This window comes from Pyrus communis, chromosome 17 (assembly GCF_963583255.1).
Source record: "Pyrus communis chromosome 17, drPyrComm1.1, whole genome shotgun sequence".
Lineage (NCBI taxonomy): Eukaryota > Viridiplantae > Streptophyta > Magnoliopsida > Rosales > Rosaceae > Pyrus > Pyrus communis.
In genome coordinates, this window is record NC_084819.1 from 4,406,125 (window position 1) to 4,428,609 (window position 22,485).

The window sequence follows — 22,485 nt, forward strand, 5'->3', positions numbered from 1 at the left end:
TTGTTTTGTTTGTGTACAAACAGAACTGTATTTGAAAAAAAACGAAAATATAACACTGTTTTTGGAAAACAAAAAAATAACACTGTTTCTGGAAAACAAAAAAATAACATTGTTTATGGAAAAAAATGTTGGCAAAACTGTATTAGGAAAAAAAATATGCATTGTATCTGACAAAAAAAATTAACAAAAAGCTAACAAATCTCAAATTTATTTTCTGGAGAAACAAATAATGAACTCCACTGAAGAAGAAAAATTGAAAAACAGTACCTCAAATACACTATAAAAATTTGAAAAACATTACCTTGAATTCTTCTTTTCTTGTTCATCAAATTGAAAGGTTAATAATCAGATGAATGAGGAGGGAAGGGCAGAAATTCACCTTTGGCTTTTTTGCCGAGTCGGTGAAAGTGCAGATCCCTTGCTCATCTTTACAGAGAAGAAAGAGAGAGAGTGAGAAATTTTGGGAGGAAGGGAGAGATAGAGATGGAGATGGCTCAAAATTAGGTTTGGGGTCGATGATGTGGTTTTTACATAGTGATAGAAATGGAGTTGCCATGCGAGATTAGAAAGAAAAATGGAAGGTTTTGAATGTCAGGAAAAAATGGGGGAGAGAATATGAGAGAGATCTATAATGAAGAGAGATTAGCGGACAAAAACTTGACGTTAGGGATAAAATCGTAAACTCAATATTTGGGCCATTTTAATTAGACTGATTTAGTATTGGACTTGGTGCTAACTATTAAATAAAGTTATTACATGATTTTTGGTTAAAACTCAAAATTTTCGAACCATTTTCATTAGTTTTTCAAAAAAATAAAAAATAAAAATGCAGCCTACAAAAAACAGGAAATAGGTTTTTTTTTAAAACCATTGGACCCATTAGGACCTAACCCGACATCCATTCGGTTTTTTGGCCCATTTCAATTCGACTCTGTCTATCTCACTCTCTCTCAGCCGCCGTCGTCTCTCTTCCTCTCAGTCACCTCTCAAGTCAAGCTGCCTAAGTTCTAACTGTAACTCCACAGCTTTCACTCTAATTCTCTCCGCCTCCCTTTCGCGGCAGTCGTCGCCTTTTCACTCTTTGCATTCAGACCAGACCGAACCCGAGTGGAAGAGCTGACTCCATGGCTGATAAACTCGAAGGATTTGATACCAGAGCAGAAAATGAATACTGGGACGGAATTAAAAGAGGCTTGGTACGCACGTTATCATTAGCACCTTCATCGATTATTTCTTTAAACGCATTGAATTGAAGTTTCAAATTTTGGGTTTTCTTGTTCAGGTTCATAAGGAGAGTTTGGTGAGGAAGCAGTCGTTGCATATGCTTAAGACAGCACTGGGCATAAATGAGCCAGGCCAAACTCAGTCCTTCTCCGGTGGTGTTTTGGAGGCTGAAAGTCATTCTCGTGGTGACGGTGGGGGTAGCGGTGGTGGCATGACAAAGAGGGAGCTTTGGGCTGATAAGGAAGCCAAGTCATTGGGTGTTGGGAAAATGTGTAGCCCGGTTGAGTCTTTTCTGAACAGCCGGCAGAAGTGGGAGGCATTTGTACTGCTGTATGAAATGCTAGAAGAGTATGGCACTCATTTGGTTGAAGCAGCTTGGAACTTTCAGGTATGTGTGTTTTAAAAATGGTTAATAACTGAATGTGTTCCTCATGCCGCTGTTATCGTTATAGTTAGGCTAAATGAAATGTCAGTATTGTTATAAATTTAACTGATTACTTGCTGAACAAGTAAAGTAGACAAGTTTGGAACTTTGGCATTGATGGGGAGGTAATAATGTTAATAACATTCTGTTTCCCAGATATCCCTGTTGCTTCAATATTCTACCACACAAAGTAATGGTATTGTGGCAAGCTCTGTCAGTGGAGAAGTACTTCATCAAAACCTGATCGAAAGCCCAGGCGAAATCTTTAGTTGGTTAGCAATTTTGTGGGAACGGGGTTTTCATCACGATAATCCTCAAGGTAACAGTCACTTGAATGTCAACCATCCCATCATTTTTAATTTCATGGGAGTGTTATTTTACTCAGAATAACTTGTTCTGGTTTAATTTATACAGATTTATCATGACATAATTACCCTCTGTGTATAATGCAGTTAGATGCTTGATCATGCAGTCATTTTTGGGCATTGATTGGAAGAATTATGGAAATCATGCAAAATCAGTGCCTAGATCTTTTGTTCTGGGTCCACTGATGGAAGGGCTAAATGACCCTGTGCACCACAAAGAATTTGGTTTGTTATCTTTTTGAATTTTATATGACATCTTAATTCAGTATGTTTGTCCGTCCCCTTGGGGACATGCTATAAAATTCAGCATGATAGTTGACCCTTTTGCATCATAATCTTACAAGGTATTACTGGTTCATTATAAATTTTATAGGTCATTCTCCTATGTCTCGATTATCATAATCTTTGCAAGTATTATTTATCTTCTATATCATGATGGTGAATATGTGACTATCTCATTTTGTTTGCTTTCTTGTGTGTCCCCATCATATATTCCTTTTAAATAAGATGACCTAATGCTTTGTCTTCATTCTGCTAATTCTACGAGCATATATTTTATTAATCGTGTCGCAATGCATTAGGTTTACTTATTACTCTGTCACTTCACATAGGTGTAAAAGGACTATACTCCTCAGTGACGATTGAAGGTGCAGCTAGGTTTCTACGCCAGTATACAAGTTGCCTAAATGCGAGGTATGCTATGATATGCTTGATGATTTTCTGCCAATGAATATAGTGTTAATAGAGAACTACAAAAAAAAAAAAGAAAAAAAAGAAAAGAAAAAGGAGTTGTCTCATATGAAAGCTAATTATATTTCAGTTTAAGTGGTCTAGAATGTGTTCACTTGAACTCGATTTGTATGGGTGTCTGTATGTGAGTCTCTTTTTCTCTTCTTTAATTGGCAGTATTAGATAGAAATTACCTTTCTATATTCTAATATTTCTTAGTTTTATGCATGTAGCATGACATGCTGGTTATCTAGACTGATTTTATTTGTTTGAAAAGATACAAATTTTATTGCATAAAACAATTAAATTACGAATGGAGTGGACAAGATGGCCACAACATGGAGAGCATAAACAAAACTTGGAATATAGAAACAGATGTGGTCTTACACTAAAACATAACCACTTGGCACAACCTAATGAATAGAAGCTTTCCAATCTAATGAATGGAAAATTTTGTAGTTTGTTGAAAGTATGTAGCATGAAATGCAGGTTACTTGGACTTATGTTCAGATGTAATATATGCTTGCATAGTGCATACCCAGACAGTCACACAAATACATATAATAGCATGTCTTTTTTTTTTCTGTGGTAAAACTGTAAGGCCTCTGTAATGTGTTGTGGAACTGTGGCGGTTGGCAATATTTTGGGCGATTTGGAGGTGGAGAAATTTAAGATTTTTATTTTTATTCAGGGTCATATTGGGGATGATATGGAGGTGTTGTGGGAAAAAGTTCGATTGTGGTCATTGTTATGGGCTTCCATGCTTTGGGGATTTATCTGTCTTTATCGTAGTGCCAGATCAGAAGCTGTTGTAAGGTAGGACTGGGGTCTGTGGTAATGAGTGTTTCAATTTGTTAAGGGCTGTAGTGGGGCTGTTTGTTTTACTGGGGGTGGGGATTTTGTAATATTACAATGAAGTTGCCTTCTTGTACGATTATTTACGGTTCATCAGAAGTCAATAAGATTTTATTTTAGATAAAAATGAAAAAAGATTCATGTTGTGTGTTATATCTATGCCTTTTGTGTGGAAGCCCTCTGTTCTGATTTTAATTGATTTCTGCTCATATTGGTTAGGTATAGCACTATAAATTTTACATTTAAAAAAAAAAAAATTAATAGTACATGTACTGCTGATTGAATGCATCACTTTTTGTTTTGGATTGTTATGCTTTGATGCCTAGGAAGACTTGGCACACTCAGAAGGGAATAATTAGTTTAGTTAGTTGATCCCATTAAGTGGGGTCAGCTATATGGATCCTAGAACGCCAGTGCGCTTAGGTTTGTGGTTTGGACATGTGAAATGAAGACCTCTAGATGCTCTGGTTAGAAAATGTGATTATGAGACAGAGGATTAGGGAAAAAGGTTTAAAGGAAGACCTAGGAAAACTTGCAAAGAGACTTTAAGAAAAGACATGGAGTACTTGGAGCTAACGGAAGACTTGGCACAAAAACCGAAAGCAATGGCGTTCTAGGATTCAAACAGCTGACCCCACTTAGTGGGATAAGGCTTTGTTGTTGTTGTTATGCTACGATGCATGTGTTGTAACTGTTCCTGCCTTTTGTTAGGTGTTGCACTCTTTTTTATATTAGGTCATATTTTTTTTTTCTTTGAAGTGGATTAATCTTGGCACACTCAGAAAGGAATAATAAGTTTAGTTAGTTGGAACACAGATCCTTTTTAAATATTTAATATTTATGTTCTCTCTATTGTTAGATATCTATCCTGCGCTGCCTTTATTTGTCAGTTTTGGATGACTTCTTTATTCTGCAGCTACTAGATTGTACACTCAGTTCTATTTTTTCTTGTTCTCTCGTATACTATCTATCTACTTGGTTTTCACCCTTCATTAGGTTTATTTATTATCAAAGTTACATTGCATATTATTGCTAGGGATGGAGAGTACTTGTGTCATTGATAAGTTATCATTAATTATGGTTACAATTTACAGGGCAGTTTTCATGTTCAACTCACCTGCTATTTTTTTAACAGACTTATTGAGCTTGATGAGGTTGATATCTGTTTCTGATTTCCTACTTATTGTGACAGGACGTGCATTGCATTTCTGATCAACCTAGCACGCACTGCTAAGGTGCAATCATTTGGTAGAGTTGGATTAATGTGTCTTGCTGAATGCATTTCTTCAGCTGCTTGTCAAGTTCGTACAGATGATAATGAAAGTGAAGGACTGTGGCTTGAAGATGTGATTCCTGGCATGATCCAAACGGAAAGTGCTCCCAATGACAAAGTTGTTCTACTTGATTCACTGAGATTTCTTATCGAGAGCAGCAAACAACATTTCAATCCTAATTATCGCCTTCGAGGTCTCTAATCACTAATCCGGTTAGATCATAATATTTTGTCTCTTACAATTGAATACTTGTGTTGCTACTGTTATATGTTAAAAGGCCAGAGCATAACTGATTATCTTCATATCTCCAGTTTGTGAGAAAATCCTGGAGTCTGCTACCTCAGTGGTGTGTGCATGTGATCTCCCTCTTGACATACTTATGCACTTCATTTCAACATTTCCTTGGGAATTTACCGACTTTGGTGGTATGTTTTATCCTTGTCATTTTTTATTCAGCTTAATTTCCTTTGGATCTCTGAAATAGTAAAGGGAGTTCTCCATTGTATGCCACATGTGTCAGGCACGTACTCGTTCACATGTGTACTTGAGTACATGTCTTTATTTTCATTTATTATACAAGACATAAATAAATGTTCCCTGCTGGACTCTCTGGCAATGTACACCATGTACTCAAGTACATGTCTTACCTTTACTATTTTAATTCTAGAGGCTTGGCAAGATTATGTTGTACTCATTATTGATATAGTGAAAGTTTGTTGTTGCTGCCCTGTGGATGTGGGCACATAGCCGAACCACATAAATTCTTGGTGTTATTTATCTTGATTATCTTGATTATGTGTTTTTGGTTTCCTGAGTTTGTCTTGTATTTCCTATTCTTAAATGCTATATTCACAATGTTTTGCTCTCTTTCTCTCTCTCTCTCTCTCTCTCTCACTTCTAGGTTGCTTAAGAGTGAAATTACAAGAATGGCTTATGGGGTGTGGTAAGAAGAATTGTTATGGCAACTGCTGCAGTACTGAGACGAAGCTTCTGAAGGGTCTCCATGAATTCCCCAGTAGGTTTACAGTTCATTATTCAGTTGATAGGTCCATCACTTTTGATGATGAAGACTTGGAATCCTGGGAATTTGAAGCAAAGCGGTGGGCACGAGTGCTTTTTCTTACATGCCAGGAGGAATATCATTTGATACCTACACTGATGGTGAACCTTTTCTCCTTTTTTTTTTTGTGGTCTTCAAATTTAATTTCTGCTTCTGTCCCCTTTATATTTTTCCAGTTTTGGTTAGTACATGACCATGTTCTGTGTGAGAAATCAAATCTTTTTGGGGCCTGTTTCTTACATATTTTTCTGTGGAACTACTTATATGATTTTCCTACTAGGAGGTGTTGACTTTGGCTTTTCTGGTTTATTCAGTTTATTCAAACTCATGCTCTTGGTCTCTGCCAAGAAAACAACAATTTGGATCAAATTCCTGTGAAGTTTCTCATTGTAATTTTGAGCTTGGTGCGGGAGCTTCAGATGATGCAAGACAGAGTCGCTGAATATAGATCTACAGTTAGAACCAAATCAGAATCTCGTGCGCTTGAATTAATGGATCAATTTGGTCAGCCAGATGCTCTTAACTTTTACCAGAAGTTTACCAATGTTTTTATTCTTATAATGGTATGGGGAACAAATTGGACTAAGCTTGTAAACTTCTTCCTTCATAATGTGGTTCCCCTTCGAGTTGTTATTGATGGCTCTTCTATTTGTCTGGCTTGCAGAAGGAGTTGGTGTCTTTAGCAAACTTGTCCTGTTCTATTTTCTCACATGCCAATACCACTAAGATGGCAGATGCCAGCTTTCCTGGTTCAGTGAAAGGAAAACTTGGAGGCCCTAGTCAACGCCGTTTGTCATCCTCTACCACCTCCGCTGTGTTGCAAGCGGTATGATTATGTGTCCTCTAGTTACCTTTTGATTGCTTGAAATTTGAAACACCATCTGCAAACACATTGGGTGTATACTATCTTTTTGTTTTATATACCTAATTACTGTTTTACTTCATGCAAATTTCGGTTGGCAGATATCTGTGTTAATATGACTACTTAATAGCCTAAGAGTAATCCTTTTACTTTCCCTTAGCATTTTCATTTTGGTACTGCAACCTTTAAATGTTTACAGTTGAGCTTAGTCAACAATGTTTTGTTGTTCATGCACCTTCCGGTGCCTCTCCTTATAGAATGTTTCATTTTTGTTTATTCCATTGTCCATGTTTTTATTTGTTGTGATTGTGATTTACATCAATGATGGGAACTTGATATTTTAGATTGTTATTTAAGAATTTTTTTTACTTCGGTAGCAGCTGTTTTTGGATTCAATCTAGTGGATTTGTTTTTTAGTGTTTGCCCTTTTTACTGTGGTACCTTCCATGATTAAGACATTCACGTAGGTTTTTATGTGCATTTTCATTTTCAATATCTTTTAGCAACCATTGATTATTTCCTTTTAGTAATGGTAGTGCTTTTACAGAATCTTAGTGTTGATATTTTTTTTTCTGTCTTCTGTTGGTAAAAACAGATCATTTCCATGAAGGCTCTTGCAACTATCTCATCATGGTGTGCACAATTTATAGCTGATGCATCACTTGATCTTGCTTTTAATTTTATGTGGGAATTCTACTGGAAAACTGTTTCATCTCCAGTTACTGATTCAGAGGTAATTTGCATGTTAATTGTATCTTTTCAAAGTAATTGCAGATTTCTGTTGTAATGAAGACTTACTTATAAAGATTTTAGCTTTTCATGAGCTAATTTAGTCTCTTGTCTGTGTGCTCCAAAGCAGACTGGGGCGGAAATAAGTCTTGCAGCATATGAAGCATTAGCTCCTGCTCTCACAGCACTAGTGTCTATGTTTTCTCCTAAATCGTTGGATCTTGTCACGAACAATGGCAATCTGTTTTTATCAGATGGAAAACCTCTGTTAGATTCCTTGGTTCTTTCTTTTCTTCAGAACATAAATAATCTCCTAGCAATTGGAGTATTTGTACGGACTCGACGTGCAGTTTTAATGAATTGGAAGGTGAGGAATCTTAATGTCTTGGCTACATGTATTTAAATAGAGAAATTTTTTTGTTACATCTTGAAAATTGGATTTTCATAAATGAAGTCTCTCTGCTATATACTACTAACACGTCAGCTATTCTTCTCTCTCCTTAATATTCTATGGCATTTTTGTACTGGTGCTTGTCATTTTTACAAAGCTTAGGGCTCGTTTGGGAAGTACTTTTAAATGACTAAAAGAGCTTTTGGAGAAATGTTTTTGGAACCAATCCTTAGTAAAAATGCAAGTTAAACCTGGAAAAGCACTTGAAGTACTTCCTACAAGAAGCACATAACTGTTTCTTCTAGCAGGAAGCACTTCAAGTGCTTTTGGAACCCAAAAACATTTTCTTTAAAAGCACTTCCAGTCATTTAAAAGCACTTCCCAAACGATCCCTTAATTTATTCTTAATTTCTTATGGTATTGATGGATCTTTCTATATTAACTAGTTTCCTGTTACTGGTGCAGTGGATTTGCCTAGAATCTCTACTGTCAATTCCTTGCTATGCTTTAAAAAAAGGGCTTCATTTAGAGGACAATAATTTTTTGCTCTCAGGTGATACTCTCAGATTGATTTTTACTGATCTTCTTGAGAGGTAAGAAATAAGAAGCCTACTGGTACCACCACTTTTGTTGTTTTGTTCTGCTCTCATTAGAGATCTAACTTTTGTTGGGTTTTCGTTTTGGGGTTGGGGAAGAAGGCTGTTATCCAGCATTATTCTTTTCCCAGATTCAGCAATTTTTGCTCATTTCATTTTTTATATTTAATAATTGTTAGTTCATGTTTTACTTTTACTTGGTTAACTACATATAGGTTTCCTAGATCTTACTCTTTTTTACAGATTTATGCAATGAGGCAATCTTTTTCTCAAGATCTCTTTTCTTGGCTTCTCTGAATAGCTGAGACATATACTTTAGATTCTCTTTTCCCATTGCCTGATGCCTAAGTGCATGACAATAGCTTTTGCCGACGGAGATGTTAGTTTTCCTTTTTGACTCACCAACTTTCTTCCGCTAAATGTGCAGCCTAGAGAATGCTGGAGAAAATTCTGTTCTACCAATGCTCAGATCAGTCCGATTAGTTTTGGGCCTATTGTCCGAGGGAAAGTCTGGTTCACTTATCTATTCATGTGATGGGGTGGATGCCCAGGTTCGTTCTGAAACTCCAATAAGTGTGGCTGTGTGGATGCTTTGTGTCTATGGACAACTTAGTTATATTGCACTGGTTAATTATAAATAAATTTTCAGTCCCATTCTGAACCATTTCCCCTCTATGGAAATCTTGGATTTGGGGCCAATCCTTCTATGTTGTCTGTAAAACTGTTCTTGGCTATTGGTTCTGCACTCTTCAGAATGTTCACATACATGGTTCTTGTGAGAGCTCATTAACTTATCTGGGCTTTTTTGATGGGGAAAAGAAATTTCTGTGAATTTTGCATATTTTTTTTGGCTTTCAAATGGTTTTGGAGTACTGCTTTCTGGACTCAGAAAATTACCCCTTTCATATGGTATAATTGCATATATAAGCATTTCAGTTAATGTCCTTTTTAACTACAGTGGTTTAGATTATTGGAGGTTCGTGGGTGGGGGACCAGCCACTGGCCATGCTTTTTCGAAGGCTATTTAGATTATTCAGGTTTCAGAATATGGTTGCCAAATTTGTATCTTTGCCTTTTATCCGAGAAGTTGGGGTTTTGGGTTTAGAAATAATTTGAATGACAAAGAGATAAATGAACTATCAGCTCCATTGGCACTTCTAGAAGGAGTTGTGTGTTAAAATTGGAGGGGATAGGAGGCATTGGAAGTTGGAACATCAGGAGATTTCTCTTGCAAATCTTAATTCATTTTGATGGATTCTTTGGATCATCCAGCCTTTATTCTAGCCAAGGTGATTGGGGGTTGTAAAGGTCCCAACAAAGGTGAAGATTCTGGGTTGGTTTGTGCCTAATAAGCAGGTCAATATGTAGGATCTACTCAAGAAAATGAAAGAAGGGATCTGCTCAGGAGATTTCTCTTACCCAGTTGTCTTTCTCCTATTTGGTGTATCATGTGTAAAATGAAAGAAGGGTGCCACTCAGTGCTCGGTGAAAGTATTGCTGGGTTTGGCAGAGGATAGAAGGCTAAAGTGTTGTGGGGATGCTGTTGGATGGCTATTTTGTGGGTGATTTGGATAGATTGGTATAGGGGGATTTTTGACAAAAATAAGGGGGTGGGGGTAGAAGGGCTGTGGGAAAGGGTGAGGTTTTGGTCTTCACTTTGGCCTTCTGTTTTGTCAGAATTCAGGGATTTTCTTGTTAGTCTATTCTGCTACATTGGAAGGTAGCTATGGGATGATTTGACTGTTAAAGTTTTGTTTGTGGCTGTTATAAGTCTTTAATTTATTTGCAGTATCTGTTTTTTGGTGGATATCTTGTTTACTATCTGTACTATTGTGTTTTTAAAGTATTCTCCTCTTTGGCACATGCTATAGTGGGGGAGGGAGGATTCGAACCTAGGACCTTGGATGCAGGGGTAAAGGCTGTTAACGATTTGGGCCCCAAGCCCCTTCCAATAGAAGTGTTCTCCTTAAACATACAGAAACTTTGGTAGAGCTCATATGTACTCTATACGCCATGGTTAAGGAAATTCTGGATGAGAATAGGGGCAACAAAGATCAAGGTTTAACTGGTTAATTTAGTTCTATTAACCTGGGAAGAAGTTAAGCTTTCAAAAGCCCACATCATAAGCTAACCTGGTATGAAGCTGATATGTTGTTTCCATTGGTGTTAAATGGTAGAACAACTTCCCAGATAATGAGGATTGTTACATTGTTTTCCTGTGTTCTTGCTTTCATTTTTGTTGATATACCCATTTTATTTTAATGCATAAGTCGCCTCTGTCAAAATTGATGTCTTAAGTATTCGTAGATAAATTTTCAAGTAAAATAGCTAAACCTTCATTTTACTTTTGCTTTATTCAGATGATGTGGCAGTTGGTTCAGTCTTCTTGGATTTTGCATGTCAGTTGTAACAAGAGGAAGGTTGCACCTATTGCTGCACTTTTGTCTTCTGTTCTGCATTCATCCCTCTTTAGTGATGAGAGCATGCATATGAATGACAATGCACCTGGGCCTCTGAAGTGGGTGTGTAGTCTCTCTCTCTCTGTGTGTATATATATGTATATATGTACAGTCCTGTTTTATTGAGGGATCTTTCAAATAACCTTATTTGAGGGACACTTGTGGGGCCCACTCGATCACTTTTTCCAATGATCCTTAAATTTAATTTCTCATTCATAGGTTATCCTTGCAAAAAGTTAGAAATATTCAAAACCATTAAACATCCAAATGTAGTGAAGAAAATAGACGAATACAGTGATTCAATGAAACACTAAAATGACCACCATTTATCAAACCATTAAATGATTTCTGATTTGGGTTATTTTAGGTAGAGATGATCTTTATGGGAAGACCTAAAAGATAATCTAAATGTAGTGAAGAAAATAGACGAATACAATGATTCAATGAAACACTAAAATGACCACCATTTAATCAAACAATTAAATGATTTCCGATTTAGGTTATTTTAGGTAGAGATGATCTTTACGGGAAGACCTAAAGGATAATCTAGTGAGCTTAGTTGAGGGGCACCCTTGTACCGTCCACACCAAATTGTATTTCATTGATCTAAACCGTGTAGTTTTTAGGTCTTCCCTCAAAGATCATATCTATGGAAAAAATCACACAAATCGGAAACCATATGACCATTGGATTAATTGGTGGTCATATTAATGTTTCTTGGATCCACCATGTTTGCGTATTCTTCACTTCAACTGGATTCAGATTTGTCTAGAATTTTGCAACGATGTATGAATTAAGATATAGACGGGTTGGATCGTTGGAAAAAATAACGAAGTGAGCCTCACAAGGTTATTTCAGGGACCCCTCAATAGAAGGATGTTCTATGTACAATTTGTTCACATGTGTATGCACACTTGTGAATTTCTGTTGAATACTGATGTACAAGTATGAGGTTGTTGATCATGTTTTTTATTTTTTTTAATTTTTTTTATTTTTTTTATTCCTTTTGTTTTGTGACAGTTTGTTGAGAAAATTCTGGAGGAAGGCACAAAAAGTCCCCGCACAATTCGTCTTGCTGCATTACACTTAACGGGCCTCTTTCTATCATATCCTAGGATTATAAAGTACTATGTGAAGGAGTTGAAGCTGCTGTCACTACATGGTTCTGGTGGGTTAGACAACTTATATGATTGAGCTGTGTTGATTTTTAAGCAGTTCCTTCTCATAGAATATAATTCTAACCTGAATGTTTACTGTCCCAGTTGCATTCGATGAGGACTTTGAAGGTGAATTAGCTGATAATCATGATACAAGGACTGAAGTTTCTTTATTGGCGAAAGGCCCTGATCCTGAGCTTACCAAAGTAGGCTACATTAGTAATTGAATTACTGTTGATAATATGTTGTTGAAAATATGTACTTTACAGCTGCCTTGTGGCACCTTCAAATAATTTACCCTTGACAACGGCATAGTCCTGACTCCGTTTGATATGCATACTTTAGAGTTTCCTTGGGCACCTTCAACATGGATCCTTTGGTATCGAATAATTTAGTTTGTTCATATGACTAGGAAACTTCTATATATATCGGTTTTCCATTTAGAAGCAACTTGCTTGCCTTAGGTCATTTATTTTTATTATGTTTTTCTCGAATTTGGTCAAGTCGAATACCTGGACCTTTAAAACATATACAAGTATAATAAGTCTCTGCAGGGAATTGTTTCTTTTCTTTTTCTTTTGTTTTTATATTTTTTTGGTTCACTTAGATAGCATCTTTTTTCTTGTTACAACTTGAATAGAATTGTAGGCTTGTTTAATCTCTCCAGGTTACTTCTTAAGTACTTTTGAAGTTTATAATCTAAATATTCTTTTGGAATCTCTTATCAGGAATTTATCAACACAGAATTGTATGCACGTGCCTCTGTTGCTGTTCTGTTTTACAAGCTAGCAGACTTGTCCGATATGGTGGGATCACCAAATGAAAATGAAGATTGCCATGCAGCTTTGGAATCTGGAAAAATATTTTTGCTTGAGCTTCTAGATTCTGCGGTATTTACTTTGTTAATTTGTTTTCCGAGTCTTTCTAATTTATAGCTTTCCCATGTTTCTTGATGTGCTTCCCCATATGCGCTTAGGCATTATTTACTTGGTAACTAATTAGATATCATATGCCCATTTGAAATTTCTATTGTGTTATAACATACAATAGGTAATCCTATTATGTGCAAATCTCCAAAAATGGTAATTCCTTGCAATGCATTCTCCATAAATTGCTCTGGTTCATATTACTTTTGTCTATAGAAAGCTACAAATTGTGAACATGGTGTATTGATGTCCGTTACATCATTTGCCAATGTAGGTAAACGACAAGGATCTTTCGAAAGAGCTGTATAAGAAATACAGTGCAGTGAGTATCCTTTCCCTCTAAATTTTTTAGAATAGGGACCTCAGTTTTTTCAGTGCTCAAACTGTAACCATGATAATTGTTTTAAGTTAAAAACAAAATTACAATGGAAATTCCTGTCAATGACTAGTGAAAGATGTTATTAAGAAAATAAAATGCAAGTTAACACTACTTTTTTACAATAATACGACATGTTAACTGCTTGATTAATAATAAGACGTGTTAACACTGTACTTTTTCAATAAGCAGATAGGTTGTGGATAATTAGGTGGGGATTACAACCTCTCTGTTAGTTTATGTTTATTTCTTTTATTTTACTTTTATTTTTGTTGATCTTAACAGATCCACAGGCGTAAGGTACGTGCATGGCAAATGATATGTATTTTGTCACGTTTCATATGTCAAGATATAGTTTCTGAAGTTTCACGTTGCCTGCACATATGCCTTTATGTAAGTAAGCAATGCCTCATAACAATTGGTCTCGTTCCTCTGCAGATATCCCTCTGCAAGTAATTGTTTGGGAGATACAATGTTACTCATCTGTTAGTTTAATTAATTACTTGTAAAATTAATTGCAGATGAACAATTTACCTGCAGTTCGTCAATACTTGGAAACATTCGCAATTAATATGTACTTGAAGTTCCCATCATTGGTAAGGCTTTCTTTTGCATTTCATAATAGTTGTGGACAGAGCGAGGGGAGCATGCGGGTGTAGTTTGATTAGTTATGGCATTTAAGGATGTTTATTTCCTCATTCAATGCGAGTGGACATGTTTTGCACGGTACTTGTTTTTAGAGGAGGTAGCTAAACTGTAACATTCCCACTCACTCTACTTTTAAGTGTATATGTGGGAACAAGTAGGCTTGTGCATGTGGTTTGTCTAATTATAATATAACTTTCATTTAATTGACATGTAACTAAAACTGAACTTTACAAACTTTGATTAAGAAAATCTGCTTATTTGGTTCGGCTCAGGTCGTAAATTGAGTTTGAGTGATAATGACAAAGGAGATATTTTGGACAGTAGCACTATGTTTGTGTAGTTTGGATTCTTAATTTTTGTCTTCGATGAATTTTTAAACTACCTTTTGGCTATCCTCACTTAAAACTGAGATCGACACTTATAAATTCCTACATTATTGGTGGACTTGCAGGTTGCGGAGCAACTAGTCCCTGTATTAAGAGATTATGAGATGAGGCCTCAGGTATAATATTATTTTGGAGTCACTATGAGTTTATGGCCTTACTGCTCGGTTTCTGACTATTGCAGTTCTCTCGTATTCTTATTGGTTGAAAAGTGTTATTTAGTACCTCTTGGAATCTTTAGATTTTAGGAGCAAGAGATATTAGAAGGGAAAACTGTTGCTCAGAACGACACTTCTAAATGGTACCTACTGAAGAGCTTCTGGGGATTGCAGTTGTCTATTGACAACGTTATGTTCCATGTAGATGCAATTTAGAACCCTCTTTCATGCAAATCCAAGTCGATGAAATTTACAGTCACTTTTATGAATATTTGTTGTAAGCTTGGACACAAGACACCTAAGCTGTGAATATTGGTGAACTTTTCTTGAGACTGAAATTAAAACCTGCATCCCTGATTTTTCAAAAGAACTTAACCCATTTAATTCACTTGCTGAATTAGGGCTTTCCTGATCAGTTTCATTTAACCTTTGCTGCTAATGTGTTTCTAATCGCATGCTTATGCCACAATACGAAGAGGTGCATATAGCTTATGCATTTTTGCCACAATGCCGCTAGGTCATGTGCTCCACAACAGTGGGATGACTCTGATACTGAAAATCATTGGTTTATTGAAGATCCACAAACTTATATTTTCCCAACGACCGATCCACAGACTGAATATTGAAAAATAAAGTGAATAGAAAATTGTACTCCAAATTAATAAGCCTATTGAATGGTTACATGATATGAGTGTGTCAGTTGGACCTGTGCAGTTCTTTCTCGGTTGTCTTCATTTTACTTCCCATGTTTCAGCGCAAGGGCCAGCAAATATGATGAAAATTCTAGAAATAAGGCCAAATCAACAAATCTCCATGGACTAAGTTACTGTAAAGCATTTAACAGTGTAATTAGAAATTTTGATGTAATGGTGCTGTTCCATGCTGTGTTGTGGGTACAACTTAGTCGTACTCATTATAGAAACATCTTATTTTCAACAAGAAATTGTTTGTTTCTTCATCGGTTAGTCATTTTCTTCAGAATTGCATCTTAGAATGGTATGAGATATAAGGCTCATTGGTTGATGTCAGAGGAATTGGTTAACCATTCCAATTGATTGTTTTAAGTGCACGCATCCATTACTTACTAAGGACACGCATCCATTACTTACTAAGGAGATTTATGTTCCCTTTAATTCCTTGTATTTGTGTATACATTGGTACAATTAGTCAAGGTTAATATGCTTTGACGTATAGTAGACATTAATTCTTCTACTAATTACTAAATATTAAATGCAGGCACTCTCTTCATATGTATTTATAGCAGCGAATGTCATCCTCCATGCATCTCAAGCTGTTCAAGACAAGCATTTGAATGAATTACTTCCTCCTATATTTCCACTACTAACATCCCATCACCACAGTTTGCGTGGTTTCGCCCAGGTTGGCTATTTCAAAGTTGGTGAATAAATAGTTAATTAACTATATTCTAATTTTTTTTTCTTTTTTGTAATGCTGGTTTGCAGTTATTGGTTTACCAAGTTCTCTGCAAATTGTTTCCTCCATTGGACTCTAGGGCCTCTGGAACTATGACTTTAGAGAAGAGGTGTTTTGAGGATTTGAAATCCTACCTGGCAAAGAACTCTGATTGTGTGCGGTATGATATCCCAATGTGGTTTTCCTCCCTAAACTGTACTGTCACGTGCATTTTTATTAATTCTTTGCCCATAAACTGTCATTACCAGTTATCTATTCCTAAAAGTGTTTAGGGTTAAGTTTGTGCTTTATTGGTTAAGATCTACATTTTCATTACTTAACCTGGTGAGGATGGCTGTTATGTGCCTGGGTGTGCATATACGAGAGTAGAATAAGTTAACCAAAATGGTAAATTAAATAAATAAAAATAAATGGCTATTGATCTAGTTGATTAAGTAGGATGATCAGATCAGATTTATATCCAACATATATGGATTTCTAGCAGACCATATACTTGGAATAAGTTTGTTCACTGGTAGATTAGTCAATCAATTTACATGCGAAACATATGTACAAATGTATGTATTTTGGCCTGCAATCAAGTTTAGCATGATGAAGGCGCATTTGGTTCATGCCTCATATACATATGATTTTAATGAGATCTGAGATATCAGTTTGATTTGTTTACATTTCAGCCTACGAGCATCAATGGGAGGATTTCTTGATGCCTACAGTCCCAGTAGCTCTGTCACTCCTGCTGGGATTTTCATCAACCGGGTTGAGGTGGGACTTTTGATGGGCCACAGTTAGGTTACAATATCTTTCGCATTAAGTATTTTTTTAGCACTGTAGTTCTTACCTTCTTTAAAGTTGTACATTTCAATCTTTTCCTCTTGTTAATATGTTGTTGAAAAGGTAACACAAATATTCTAGAAAGTGAAAGATGGATTTGAAGCATAATCAAAATATGAGACAATTGAAAGAATATAAAGCAAGAATAATACACATATCTTATTTCCCCACACACACACACACACACACACACACACACACACATATATATATGTATATAATATAAAGTTTGTTGAGAATATCGCGTTTAAGAATGGGAAAAATAAAACGAACTCCGGAAATTGAAAAACAAATAACCAAGATAAAAAAACACCAAGAATTTACGTGGTTCGGCAATATGTGCCTACGTCCACGGGACAGCAACAACAATCTTTCACCATATCAATAATGAGTACAACCAATAATCTTGCCAAATCTCTAGAACTAGGACTTGACAAAAAACCTGAAAGAAGAAGAACAAGAAATACACTATCTCTTTTCTTTTCTCTCGCACACACTTTACAATATTCTCTCACTCTAATCCCTTGATTGGTATACAATTTATTGTTTTGCTCCCTCCAATTCAAAACTAGTACAATAGCCCCTTTATATAGACATAGTAAAGGTCTTCTTCGATAAGGATTATTAATCCTAATTGGAATCTAGTTATAAATCCTACTCCAATTGAGAAACTAACTCCAATTGGGAAAACAATTTAATCCTTTAAGACTATAATTCCTTATAGACTTAGGACAACTTATCATGGGCTGGAAAAACCTAACAAAGTTGTGTATCACTTTAACATGCAAAGACAACCGAAGCCATTTCCCCCCTGTTACTGCCAGTTGTGTACAATCTTTGCGCTTGATAGTCAGGATTACCTCTGCTTTTGGTAAATCAGGGATATCTGAATCAAGTTTTCTTTTGTTGTATTAAAGGCACTCGAGTTTGAATGTGTACCAGTGTCACTTACGGAGCAAGTGCTCAACTTTTTAAATGTAAGTATATATATATATTTTTTTTCTACTGGCTATTTCTTTTATGATCGGCTTCTCAGATTCTAGCATTGTAGGATGTCAGGGAAGATCTTCGGAGTTCAATGGCAAAAGATGCTGCGGCTATTAAGAATGAAAGCTTAAGATCTGATGAAGATCAAAATTGCACAGCAATACCATCTAATGCAAATGAAGGAAACTCACATACCCAGCAGCCCAAAGATATTTCACTGGATTTTCAAAAAAAGATTACCCTCTCTAAACATGAGAAGCATGACATAGCCGTAAATTCCTTCTTTGGCAACCAAGACACTTACAAACCACTTGAAGGTATCTAAAAACTTCGTTGAATAGCTTCTTAGGTGTTAAATTTCTTGTGAATAGTCAAACTTTTAAAGGAAAATGCCTATTTATTTCCATGTTTCTCCCAACTCACGTTGCGCATGATATAACCACATCAGATTATTGTGTTAAGCAAGGGACATTGTTATAGTGCTCAATTTGAAGATACCTAGTAGGTTGAGAAAACAAGAGTTCGGAAAACTGTTGGCTTCCATAGCAGTTTCCATTTTAAAAGCAGGCTTGTAACAGACATATGAAATTAATGTAATCTGATTTGAAATAAAACAGAAATGGAGAAGGAAGATAAGCTTCTTGCTCAGGTGCTGCAGTCTAGAAGTCAGGCAATGGAAAGAGAGAGAGCAAGCAGACAACAACTCATTCTTGTGGCATCTCTTCTTGATCGCATACCTAACCTTGCTGGCCTGGCACGGACTTGTGAGGTGTGTGATGGGGATTATAACGGGCATTTTATCCACTCTTGTGATCTTCATTTTATGCATGAAGAGTATATTAGCTGAGTTTCTGTTGCTTCATTTTTCTTACCAGGTGTTTAAGGTGTCGGGTTTGGCTGTTGCGGATGCAAACGTAGTACATGACAAACAGTTCCAGCTCATCAGGTTTGTTACTAATTCGGCACTATCCATTTGTTACTTAGATTACATGCATCTCTAAGTCCTTACTTAATCCTAGTGCTTTGTTTTGTGTTTGTTTGCTGATATTGGAAATATAGTATAACTTTTTAAAAGAAAAATAGGTTGGTAAACTCAGGGTTTTATAACACCTGAGCGTACCAAAATTAGGGATGCAGAGCATGGTCCTTCATCAGTAACCCCCACATAAATAAAATCAAACAAAAATTCCAAAATGGTGTTAATCTTTCATCAAAAAGACCTCCTTCTAGCGTCTAGGTTTCCAATGTGTGGTACATCTGTGCACCACACTTGTGACACACTGCACGTCGCTCACCATTATGACTTCGCAAAAGAATTTCTTGTCACTTTGGTGGTCCACTTGTTGCACAACATAGGGATTTCTGGTTAGCAATAAACTGCTTGTTTCTTGGAACATTGGTTTATATTTGAGTAAGAATTGTTGTTGACCAATCTTGAGATGTTATCCAATGATCGAAACCTTCTATTTTTTTTAAGAATTATCCACTGTACATTTACATAATATAAACATAAAACACTTTTGAAGGATATATGATTATCGGCAACAGATTGAAGGTTAAGGTCCAAGTATCAACAATGTCTAAAGTAAAAACGATGTAACCTCCTTTTAAGAGAATGTAGTAACTGCCCTAGAGAAATTATTTAAATGTCTTTATTGCCAATTAGGTTTTGTATGTCCATATTTTGTTGCAAGACAAACTGATCTCCCTCTCGTATACTACAAGGCTATTCATTTTAATGATGGTATATTTCGGCTTATTATTTGTCTATTATATTTTGTGTTCTGAAGTGGATTTTGCAAATGTTGTTCTCTTAGTAAATTAGTTACTGTTTTTCCCCAGTGTGACTGCAGAAAAGTGGGTTCCTATCATTGAAGTCCCAGTGGATAGTTTGAAGGTCTTCCTTGAGAGAAAGAAACGAGAAGGCTTTTCAATTTTGGGACTAGAGCAAACTGCAAATAGTGTACCGCTTGACCAGTATAGCTTTCCTAAAAAGACGGTGCGTTACTATGTGAACCCAGTCTTTAATCTTAATCTAGCAAGTGATCGGATTTGGGAAAGTCCAGTTGACATTGTAGCTTTACTCAATTTTCATCCAATCGATTGTATAGGTACTGGTCCTTGGGCGTGAAAAGGAAGGTATACCGGTGGATATCATTCATATTCTGGATGCTTGCATTGAGATTCCACAGTTGGGAGTTGTTCGATCTTTAAATGTTCATGTCAGCGGTGCCATTGCGCTGTGGGAATATACTCGACAGCAGAGATCATCCCAGTAGGCATCTCACTTGCTCTGTTGGCTTGGGCTATAACGAGAAACGTTCTCCACCCAAGACACGGGCAGTTCTGAACAGCCAATTTTGCAACATGGAACTCAGAGGCTGTTGTACCATTAACTGAAATATGCTAGATGTAATCTTCAAACGTCACTTTTCACTTTGATTAAGATGTGTGCCTGCCTTCCCAGTTTTCTAGCTCTTGGGAATCGAAAATTCCTTACGAGCACCAATAGAACCTTTCTTACCTTTAAAACTTGAAAATATTTCATGAGCTATTAATATATTATCCTGAATTGAACGCCCCGGTGCAGAGGCACCTTGGTTGCTCGAGATACACGAGTCCAGTAAAGGCTTTAGCCCTTTGATTATAATTTTTGTAATAATCTTGGGCTAACATTGCAAAGACTTATCGGTTTATAGTAGTTTACGACTTCTGGAGTTTCCAATGTAGTTATTAATATAATATTTGTATGGTTAATTAGTCTTAAGCTCGAGCCATTCTGGAAGAAATCTTTTACCATTGGTATGATTGAGTCTTTGATTAGACCCCAGCATTCATGGTAGAATCCAGCGCAAAGTCCATCAGGACCTGGGGCCTTTAACGCACCTATCCCTTTGACCGAGGTAGATTCTTTGCCCTCCCACTTCCCGTGCCCTCCTGTTTTGTGTGGTCACGGTTAAATCACGTCAATATTTTATGTTGTTTTTTTATCGAGATAATAAGACAAAAAGAAATAGTAATATAAAATATTAATGTGATTTAACCGTGATCACACAAACAAGAAGGCACGGGAGGGCACTGGAAGTGAGAGGGCAGAGAATCTGCCTCCCCCTTTGACAGCTTCCCAAATTTCAAACGAATTTCAGCGTTTGAAAAAGCCTAGTATTTCTATCTCCTAATTGAAGTCAGTTAACTTCGGCTTTCTGAGCCCACATGATTTCTTCTTGCTTGAGTATTGTATGCATAGTTTTAGTGAGATTGTTCTCAAGTTCCAAATCTCTATTTGTTGCAAGACTCCCATCCTTCATAATTTTATCTTGAATTTCAGTTAACTCCCGCATAATACCATCTTCTCTTCTTTAGATTTCCAAAAGTGTTATGGTTCCATTTTTTGAGCAGGAAGTAAAGGTTCCAGCGCAAGCCCTAAATCTATCCAAAGGGGAGAGACCATCCTCACTCTTCCAAGCTTCCTTCACAAAATCCTTAAACTTAAAATGTAAATGGTCCAAAACACCCAAGAGTTCCCTGGTTGTCAAATCTTTCATTGGTAGTTAGTTTAATCTTTTTCATATCTAAATAAGAGTTTGAATATCTTCGACACACGTAATTATCATTGTTAATAATTCACAATTCAATATTCAAATTAGGGAATAGAAGAATGCATAGTTTAGAATTTTAATTAATTATAGGTTAATGGAGGGTAAAATTGACAAAGAAATTAAAAAGGATTTTTAGTGAAGTTGTTGCATGTTGAATGAGTTGTTAACACATAGTCCTTTTAGAACCTTTAAAATAAGGATAAAGCTAGAAATATCAAAATTTTAAATCAAATTTGCAAACCAAATAATGTGTAACCAATATAAAATAAGCTTGTTAATCAACACTTAAGTAATATTCGATCATCAACCACCACGTCATTTTGATTTACAAATTTGGTCTCCTTAACATTACCCTTAAAATAATATCATAGGGAAACCAAATTTCTAAACCAAATGATATGAATGTTGATGATTGGATTATTACTTAAATGTTGATTAACGTACTTATTTCATATTAGTGACACATCATTTGGTTTGTAAATTTGGTTTAAAAATTAGGTCTCCCTAGCATTATCTAAATAATATATGGTTGCTTTTTAGCCAAATGGAGAGGCACCGAGAGAGCCGATTAAAGGATAAGACATTTGACCCACAATACGGCCCAAAGAATTTCAATGACAAAACCACACTACGGGAATGAAAGATGACTATCATCAAATGACCACTCATAGCTCTAGATTGTCTACTGACAAAAAAAAGATTAGCACATAACTTAAAGTACTTTCCGACAGCTCAAGCTAGTTAGCAGACCATACAACTTTATGGCACAGACCTCCATAGACATGTATGTCCAATGTTAACTTAGATCTATGTGTTAGCCATCGACAAGAATAGAAATCTATAAAGGGGCAGAATACTATTAGACCTAGCGCTCAAGTAAAGTGACTTTCGACCACTCTCTAACGACCACTACGCTCGTTACGCGTCAACCAGTAAACAACTTAGATACGCTCTATGTAAATGTAACTTCCTCTCCACACGCCGAGTAGATAATGGAGGAACATATTATAGGCCACGT

At 36.2% G+C, this 22,485-nt stretch overlaps 1 protein-coding gene across 2 annotated transcripts; it reads left to right on the forward strand.

The window, feature by feature from the left end:
• Positions 1 to 939: 939 nt before the first annotated feature.
• LOC137722748 (uncharacterized) lies at positions 940 to 20,442 on the forward strand. Of its 2 annotated transcripts, XM_068461826.1 has the most exons (31): positions 940 to 1,196; positions 1,283 to 1,612; positions 1,805 to 1,967; positions 2,101 to 2,238; positions 2,625 to 2,706; positions 4,790 to 5,064; positions 5,183 to 5,296; positions 5,773 to 6,032; positions 6,246 to 6,494; positions 6,596 to 6,757; positions 7,389 to 7,526; positions 7,653 to 7,889; positions 8,379 to 8,506; positions 8,937 to 9,060; positions 10,870 to 11,031; positions 11,989 to 12,136; positions 12,231 to 12,331; positions 12,854 to 13,015; positions 13,326 to 13,373; positions 13,713 to 13,820; positions 13,949 to 14,023; positions 14,527 to 14,577; positions 15,853 to 15,996; positions 16,080 to 16,210; positions 16,725 to 16,812; positions 17,799 to 17,858; positions 17,933 to 18,185; positions 18,486 to 18,637; positions 18,744 to 18,814; positions 19,711 to 19,867; positions 19,980 to 20,442. In XM_068461826.1, the coding sequence occupies exons 1-31, from the start codon at positions 1,125 to 1,127 to the stop codon at positions 20,145 to 20,147; spliced, it is 4,551 nt and encodes a 1,516-aa protein (XP_068317927.1). In that variant the 5' UTR covers positions 940 to 1,124; the 3' UTR covers positions 20,148 to 20,442. The 2 variants fall into 2 exon arrangements, with proteins under 2 accessions (XP_068317927.1, XP_068317928.1); XM_068461827.1 differs by lacking the exons at positions 18,486 to 18,637; positions 18,744 to 18,814; positions 19,711 to 19,867; positions 19,980 to 20,442 and having other exon boundaries at positions 16,725 to 16,834; positions 17,933 to 18,072.
• Positions 20,443 to 22,485: the final 2,043 nt, after the last annotated feature.